We start from the raw sequence: 9,187 nt of genomic DNA, 5'->3' as shown, positions 1-9,187 counted from the left end.
AATTAGTATTTATTATAAAAATGTTAATATAGATATGTTATAAGTATTAACTATAGTGTTATATAACAAAAATCATTTGATAAAATAATATTAATAATAGTAAATAAAAGTTGTATTATTTTATAATAATATTAGTAAATATACTTAATAATGATAGCATTAATAATTATGATACTAAAAATAATAATATTTATAATAATAATATTATTGATAATAATAATAATAATAATAATAATAATAATAATAATAATAATAATAATAATAATAATAATAATAATAATAATGATAAAAATAATAATAATAATAAAAGTAGGACTACCTCAAAGAATAGACCTTAAAAAATAACGCCCCTGCCCGAGCTCGAACATTCAACCTCTCGTTCAACGACCACACACCCAAACCATTTAGCTGCTTATGCTTTTCTGGTATAACAATGGTTTAAATTCTTTTAACCTTAAATCATTATCTTCATCTTCCATTATTATTCCTAACCGAATCACCATTAACATATATCATTATGATCATGTGAACATCATCATTCTTAATCATCATTATCACCATAATCATATCATTCATCATAACCTAATTTATCATCATCACCTAATACTTCATTATCGAAACTAACATCATCTATCTTCATGATTCGTTATCATCGATATCACCATAATACTATCATCGTAGTTCGCGTAAAAAAAATAGAACACTAGATAGTCTTCATCCCGTTCGTGTCCAACATATTCCATTCCAAACTCAACAATTTAATTCCCAACCATTTCATTATATCTCGGCCCAGCTGAAATCACCGGCCCAACAGAAGATTAAATATACGGCCCAATCATTAGAAGTAGGATTAGAATAGGAAAAAAAATATAGCGGTGGCAGTAGTCGAGTAACAACTGTAGGGTTTAATTTAATATGTAAAAGTAAAATCGTAGTGGCAGACACAAATGGGCAGGAATTACGTTTCATCTTCATTATCATGTGTTTATTATTATTTATAATTGCCCTCATCATTGTTTAACATAACTCATCTTATCATCATCGTTGGGATCATTGTGCATCACAGATTCACCATAATATCATCATTCTTATTTGCGTTTCATCACAATCGTATCATCAAATAATCGAAACAATAGTAGAAGGTACATCAGTAGTAGATTAATAGATTTTTGTTTCGTTGGGTGTCGACCGAAAGAAGAATAAACAGAAGCAGTTTTAGTGTTGATATTTGCAGGGTGTTTGTTCGACTAAAAATTGAAAACAAGCTGCAGCATAACAAGGAGTGATAGGTTGAGAAATAAATACGTCATAGGCTCCAAGAGCTAGTGCATCTGTACCATGCCTAACACCACCTTCAAGAAATACTGGAATGAGGTGGGTTCCACAACTTTTGTGTTACTATCTATATTTTTCAACTGATCAAAGTTTAACGGGCCAACGTTCTTGTCTGTTGGATTAACAGGTAACTATCGATTAACAGGTTAACAAAAAGAGACGATCGAGCAAGAGCAGTTTGGAGGTTTGACTTGTTGTTTTGCTATAAACCAAATCATTAACAGGTTGGTGAATAGTTTATGAAAGATGAAGTGGCGATTATTTGGTGATAGTGGTACGGTGGTGATGGTGGTTGTGGTGATTTGAGGTTCGAATCGAAACAGGAAAACTTAGCGAATAATAGATAGGGTGTTTGGCTTCGGTTAGTTACAATAGTAACAAGGTGGCTTGACATGAAAACAGAAAGAATAACGCAGGTCACTCGAAACAGTAAGTGGGTTTGATGAGTCAAGGATAATAGCAACAGAAAATAGTAGCAACAGGAATGAAGCAACAATGAATGGGTTTGATCACGTGGGCTGCAGCATATCACAAGCCTTCAATCGTTTCTTGATTAAGTTTATTGGCATTGAGTGTTGATCGAACAAGAATTTTGAAATAATAACAGAAAAATTGTAACCACAAAGGAAGATAGTAGTTACCGATCAAGTGGTGTTGTGGATGGTTGGAATGGTTGAGTTCAACGAAGGTGTTAAGGTGGTGACGGGTTCATGAAGATGAAATGGGTTTTGATTTTAAGTTTGATCTTCGATTATTGAAACACTTAAAATTGATGACTAACGAGTTTGAAGATGATATTAACTTTGATAGATAAGATTGATGTGGTTAATATCTCAGTGTATAAGTGTATGCATTTTATATGTATATATTTATAATATAGAGAAAGAGTGTGATCATTGAAACGAAAACAGAAACAGTAATAGATATTTATTAATAATAATATAATAATAATTATAATATAATATAAATATATAAACGTGTGAATTCTTAGCCGTCGTCTACTATTCCTTTCACGGACTGGATTTCATACTCTTCTGCTAATCAGTAGTGGATAAAAGTACACAGAAAAATCCCAAATTTTTATATTAACTATATTTATTTATTTTGGTCATTATGGTATAAAATTAAATCATTAATTTATTAAATAAAAATTACATCAACTGTCCCTCTCAATTCTGGGTAAAATATAAAAAGTGTTAAAATTTAATAACTAGGTCCTAAATACATTTTTAGTAAGCCTAAAATTTATAGAACTCATTTTCGAATCACCGTTTATTTTAAAATCGTATAAGTTTAAATTTAACTTACTTAACATCAATCGGGACATCAAATGAGTATTACAATAATTTAATATTTATTTTTTAATATACTTTATATATATATATATATATATATATATATATATATATATATATATATATATATATATATATATATATATATATATATATATATATATATATATATATATATTTTAAATAATAATTATTATCATATCCTATTTTTATTTTATTTTACATAATTAAATTTTAATAGCAATAACATATAATATTTTAAATTATATTTTCAATTACCATTTATATATATATATATATATATATATATATATATATATATATATATATATATATATATATATATATATATATATATATATATATATATATATACACACACACACACACACACATATCTATTTACAATTAATTGTTCGTGAATCATCGAAACTGGTCGAAGGTAATTGAATACATAAACATAGTTCTAAAATTTTCGAGACTCAACAATATAGATTTTGCTTATCGTGTCGGAAACATATAAAGATCAAGTTTAAATTTGATCGAAAATTTCTGGGTCGTCACACAGAAAGATACGGATTGTCGTTGTGTTTAGCGTTTTTTGAAAAATGTCCGTTTCGAACGTGATTAGTTTCATTTTGTTCATAAAATTATTTCGAGTATGATGCTGCCGTCGAAAAAATTTAACTCGTAGCAAGCGGGAAGATACGGGTTGTCATTGTGTTTAGCGTTTTTTTTAGACGTGTCCGTTTCGTGTATAGTTTGTCCCGTTGGGTTCGTAAGATTTTTTCGAGTTGAACGTTGGTCTCTGAAAAATTTTACTCGCACCGAACGAGAAGATAGGGCCCGTTATAAATTCAGGTGGAATTAGTTTCTTTTATTTTAATAAAATTATATATTTACACTTTTTACCCCTGGAAAAGTGTAAACTTGAGGGGCCGTTGTGTAAATATAGTTGAATTTGAGGGACCGTTTGTAATGTGAATGCAAACTCAAACGACAATCCGATACAACTGAAACGATGACATTCGGCACAACTTTTAGTATATACTAGTCCTGACCGGCCCGCGCGTTGCGGCGGGGGCTTTCGGCCTGCGTATTCATATTTAACGTAGCGTTGTTTATTTACAGAGGGGAACACGACCCATGTGTTAAGCGCCGTTTTAGATGTCGTTGTGTTAATTGTTTTTTAAAAAGTATCTGTTTCGAACGTAGTTAGTTTTGTTTTGTTCAATAAATTTTTTCAAGCGTAACGGTGCTGTCGGAAAAATTTAACTCACGGCGAACAGAAAGATATGGGTTGTTGTTGTGTTTAGCGTTTTTTTAAAAAGTGTCCGCTTCACGTATAGTTAGTCCCGTTGGGTTCGTAAGTTTTTTTCGAGTTGAACGGTGGTCTCGGAAAAATTTAACTCGCACCGAGCGAGAAGATAGGACCCGTTATAAATTCGGGGGGAATTAGTTTCTTTTATTTTAATAAAATTATATATTTACACTTTTTACCCCTGAAAAAGTGTAAACTTCAGGGGCCGTTGTGTAATTATAGCCGAAGATGAGGGACCGTTTGTAATGTGAACGCAAACTCAAAACGACAATCCGAGATAACTGAAACGACGGAAACCGCCACCACTTTTAGTATATAAGTGTTAATGTTAATGTTAATGTTAATATTAATAATAATATTATATATATATATATATAAAAGGGAGTTAATGGTGATGTCATGAAGCTGACATGGCGAGCTCTCCTTTGATGGACTTCTTACCTGTAATTTTGTGATTAAAGGTGTTTATGTCATAATTCTAATATTAAATTTTTAAGGAAAATCCTTCAAATTAGTTATATACAAGTATTTTATAAAATAAAAAATTTATTTTAAATTTTGCTTGAGACAAAAAAAAAGTACTATAAAAGATATACCGAGGTTCTTGAAAATTGTGTAAAATCTCTTTAACTCTTTTGCATATTAGCATTCTCAATTTAAATTTAAATTTCAAATTCAAATGAAAATCTATAATATCATATAAATCTCTAAAATGATAATGTCATAAATAAGGATTATCCAAGGTTAAAAAAAATTCAAAAATAAATAAAAAATTTCTAAACCTCTCATGATGATGTCATTAAAATAATTAATTATTTTTAAATAAAATTATTAACATGTTAATTGTATAATATATGAAGCATTATGTACAACGTTACGATAAAATACCACCATGACCATATGTACAATATTTAAAGCATTATGTACAATCTTATGGTAAAACATTCATGACCTTATATACCAAATTTGAAATATTTTGTACAACCTTATGATAAAACACTCTCATGACCATATGTATAAAATCTAAAATAAATTTTACAATCTTTTACAAAACACCCCATGAACATATGTACAAACTTTGAAGCATAATGTACAACCTTCGTATAATATATGTATTTTCGTTTTAGAAAAAAATAAAAAAAAATTAAAGAGGCATTTGTTATTACTAATAATTATTATTAAAAATATAAATACTCAATTTTAGAGCAAACATTATTATTATATTACTATTATTATTATTCAAATATGAGTTCTCTTTACGAGATTAATTACGTTACATATGTATGTGAAATACATGTCTCAATAAAATGTTGTAATGTAGCTTTCATGATAAGAAAAATAATAATTGTGAAGAAAATTGAAAGAAATTGTTGAGAGAATAAATGTAGTTCATTTATTCTGATCAAATTAAGTATATCAATATGTTTGTAAAAACAACGACAAGTTTCTTAGTCGGAATCTGTAGTTCTACGGGTCATTAAATTAAATGGCTTTAACATTTACGTTCACTTAATACCTAAATCATATCACTAAACTGTTTCGTTTAAACAAACCCGTAATTTCACGGGTCATTTCACTAGTTTGGATAGAATCTCTTTCTTTTTCTTCTACGCCATATTCATCTTCTTTGTGTTATAACTTAGAAACTGTTAAATCAAGATGATCGATCAAATACTTGGTTCCTTTTTGTATTACTCCGTGTTGTATTATTTATCTCCCATTACATGGGTGGGTTGTTTGGTTGGGACCTTGGGTAACAACTCAAAACTTACACATGTCATTTTCTTTACCAATTTAAACGAGTTTAATGTTCCGGCTAGGTTCGGTTTACAAATGTCATTCTTTTTGTTAATTACATGTTTATATTGGGCTTAAGTGTTTTCTTTGGGCTTGTTAGCTATTTCAATAAATGGGCTTAAGTATCCATCTAGTGTCAGTTTTGTTTACATATTCTGAATGGTTAGAATGAGTCGTAGGTAGTTTCAAGTCTTCCTTTAATTTAGGATCCATAAAAGAGTCGTGAACAATGATCGGTGAACGTGGTCTTTTTGTAAGATATTTTAATAGCCGTTTGTGAAGTGAATAAGATCATCGAGTGTTTGCAAATTGCTTGTTGCTGCTTTGAATTCTACATAGTGATATCAGAGTGAAACCGACCGAGAGGATAAAACACTGAGCGATCAAAACTCAGAGTGATATGGCAGAAGAGAATAATCAATTTCAGATGACGAGTGTACCAAAATTTGATGGGGACTACGATCACTTGAGCTTGTTGATGGAAAACTTGCTTCGGTTAAAGGAATACTGGGAAGTGGTCGCTGATGGGTACACGAAACCAAGTAATGAAGCCACGATGACTGAAGCAGAGCGTGCAGCCTTGAATGCTTTAAAGTTGAAGGATTTAAATGCTAGGAATTATTTATTCCAGTCGATTGATAAGCACATTCTAAAGACAATTACTCAGAAGGATACGAGTAAACAAATTTGGGATGCCATGAAGATGAAGTATCATGGGAATACAAGAGTTAAGAGAGCACAGTTGCAATGTTTACGAAGAGACTCAGGCGAGACAATAACCATGTATTTTGGAAGAATCATGGTAATAGCAAACGACATGAGAAACTATGGGGAAGATATGACAAACGTAAAGATCGTGGAGAAGATTCTCAGAACTTTGACTGATAATTTTATACCAGTGGTGTGTTCAATTGAAGAGGCAAAGGATATTGATACACTGACAGTTGATGAACTACAAAGTTCATTACTTGTTCATGAGCAAAAACTTCTCAAACGAAGTTCAGAGGAACAAGTTCTGAAGGTGGAACATGAGACAAGTGTTGGTCAGGAAGAGGTAGAGGTGGATACAATAGAGGAAGATGAAGAGGGCATGCACCATCTAATTTTGATAAGTCGTCGGTGGAATGTTATAAATGCCACAAAATGGGACATTTTCAATATGAATGTCCTAGTGGAGAACGTGTGGTAAATTACACCGAGTTTGATGAAAATGAAGAACTACTCTTGATGGCAACAGGTGATAGCGTAAAGAAGACATCCAAAGGAGTGTGATTTCTTGACTCTGCTTGTTCGAATCACATGACCAGAATGAAGTATTGGTTCGTACGTTTAGATACAAGTTTCAGTCATACTGTCAAACTTGGTAACGACATCAGATTGGAAGTCAAAGGCCTTGGGCATATTCGTATCAGCATAGATAGAGTAACACAAACTATTACTAGAGTCTACTATGTCCCTTCACTCACCTCAAACCTCATTAGCATCTGTCAACTTCAAGATAAAGGAGTGAAATTTGTTACCGAAGATGGAATTTGCAAGGGATACCATCATCAGAGAGGATTAATATTTACTTCAAAGATGATAAAGAATCGCATGTTTCCTGTATATGGAGAGGTTCCAAGAGCTGTAAATGTACCACAGGCTGCAGAAAATTTTCTACAAGTCATTGGTGATCGAGACAATCAAATATGGCATAGGCATTTCGCACATGTGAACTATAAGTCTTTAAGGACGATGCAATATAAGAAAATGGTTAAAGGGTTGACAAATTTGGTTGAGAATATTGGGTGTGTGAAACGTGTGCCATTGGTAAACAACAACGGGAGATGATTCCAAAGTCGAGCAAGTGGCGAGCTACGGAAAAGTTGCAATTGATTCATACGGATTTGTGCGGTCCAATTACCCCAGCCTCACAAAGTGGTAAACGTTATATTCTTGTTTTTATTGATGATTATACAAGAAAAAATTTGGATTTATTTTCTGTCGCAAAAGGGAGAAACATTTGAAAACTTCAAACGTTTTAAAGTTTTGGTAGAAATGAAAACTGGTTGTAAGATAAAGTGCTTGAGAAGTGATCAGGGGGGGGGGGGGATTTACTTCATCATCATTTAATGCTTTTTGTAAAGAGAACAGGATAAAACGTCAACTAACCACGACTTACACTCTACAACAAAATGGAGTGGCGGAACATCGTAACCGTACAATTATGAATATGGTACGGTGTCTTTTAGTTGATAAATCTATGCCAAAGTTCTATTGGACCGAAGCTGTAAAGTGGGCGTGCCATATTCTAAATCGTTATATAAGTCGAAGCTTGGATGACAAAGTTCCGGAAGAAATGTGGTCAGGTATGAAGCCTAGTGTTGATCATTTTAAGGGTTTTGGTTGCATTGCTTATGTTCATGTTCTGGCACAATTGAGAACTAAGCTTGAAGACAGAAGCCAAAAATGCGTATTTTTGGGAGTAAGTCTCGAATCCAAGGCTTACAGGTTATATAATCCAATCGAGCAGAAAATTGTGGTGAGCCGAGATGTAATCTTTGATGAAGATTCAAAGTGGGACTGGGATGCAAAAGAAGTTGACATTGGAGCTCTAATAATTGAAGGCGAATGTGAAAATATACAAGTAATTGAAGAAGAAATCCCTCCCATACAAGATCAAATTATCACTGATGTTCAAGGCCAACAAGAAACCACTCCACAGAATAGTGCATCCATAACTGACTTTTCAACAAATGAAAGTGCTCCTGAGAATACTAACACCACAGTTGTAACCGAACCCAATCCCGTAGTAGAATCATCCACTCTTTCACGAAAGACACCAACTTGGATGATAGATTATACAACTGGTCAGGAGCTTTCTGATGAAGAAATTTTAGAAGATGAAGTCGGTTACTCAATGTATAACTCGCTAGAAGATCCCACAACATATGAAGAGGCAAGTAAAGAAGTAAAATGGGTGATGGAAATGGAAAATGAAATCGATGCCATCAATAGGAATGCAACATGGGAGCTTACTGATGCACCAGCTGGAATAAAATCGATTTTAAATGGGTCTATAAGACAAAGTTGAATGAACGTGGGCAAGTGGACAAGTACAAAGCAAGACTTGTGTTGAAGGTTATGCGCAAAAGAAAGGGATCGATTATAATGAGGTTTTTGCTCCGATAGCAAGGTGGGACACCATTCGAACCCTTTTGGCAGTGACAGCACAAAGAGGGTGGAGTGTATTTCAACTAGACGTGAAAAGTGCATTCCTACATGGGGAGCTCAAGGAGGTTGTACATGTAGAATAACCTGAGGGCTTCGTGAAACAAGGAGAGGAGTCTAAAGTCTATCGCTCGAAGCGGGCACTATATGGGTTGAAACAAGCCCCTCGGGCTTGGTTTAATCGAATTGAAAGTTACTTCAAACATGAAGGGTTCACGAGAAGTGACTA

General features: G+C 32.6%; 2 protein-coding genes across 2 annotated transcripts; both read left to right on the top strand.

Annotated features, from left to right (window-relative positions):
• The first annotated feature begins 6,148 nt into the window (after window positions 1-6,148).
• On the top strand, window positions 6,149-6,937 carry LOC139902047 (uncharacterized). Its single transcript, XM_071884705.1, has one exon. It carries the CDS (start codon window positions 6,149-6,151, stop codon window positions 6,935-6,937), a length of 789 nt encoding a protein of 262 aa, XP_071740806.1.
• A 1,023-nt stretch (window positions 6,938-7,960) lies between these two features.
• On the top strand, window positions 7,961-8,821 carry LOC139902046 (uncharacterized). Its single transcript, XM_071884704.1, has one exon. It carries the CDS (start codon window positions 7,961-7,963, stop codon window positions 8,819-8,821), a length of 861 nt encoding a protein of 286 aa, XP_071740805.1.
• The last annotated feature ends 366 nt before the right edge of the window (window positions 8,822-9,187 follow it).

Source organism: Rutidosis leptorrhynchoides, chromosome 3 (genome assembly GCF_046630445.1).
Source record: "Rutidosis leptorrhynchoides isolate AG116_Rl617_1_P2 chromosome 3, CSIRO_AGI_Rlap_v1, whole genome shotgun sequence".
Lineage (NCBI taxonomy): Eukaryota > Viridiplantae > Streptophyta > Magnoliopsida > Asterales > Asteraceae > Rutidosis > Rutidosis leptorrhynchoides.
Note: the sequence above shows the minus strand (reverse complement) of the source record. Positions and strands in the feature narration are given on the sequence as shown.

What these genes read in the sequence shown, in the direction of transcription:
- LOC139902047 (XM_071884705.1), top strand. Translation starts at nt 6,149, where the DNA reads ATGGCAGAAGAGAATAATCAATTTCAGATGACGAGTGTACCAAAATTT.
- LOC139902046 (XM_071884704.1), top strand. Translation starts at nt 7,961, where the DNA reads ATGGTACGGTGTCTTTTAGTTGATAAATCTATGCCAAAGTTCTATTGG.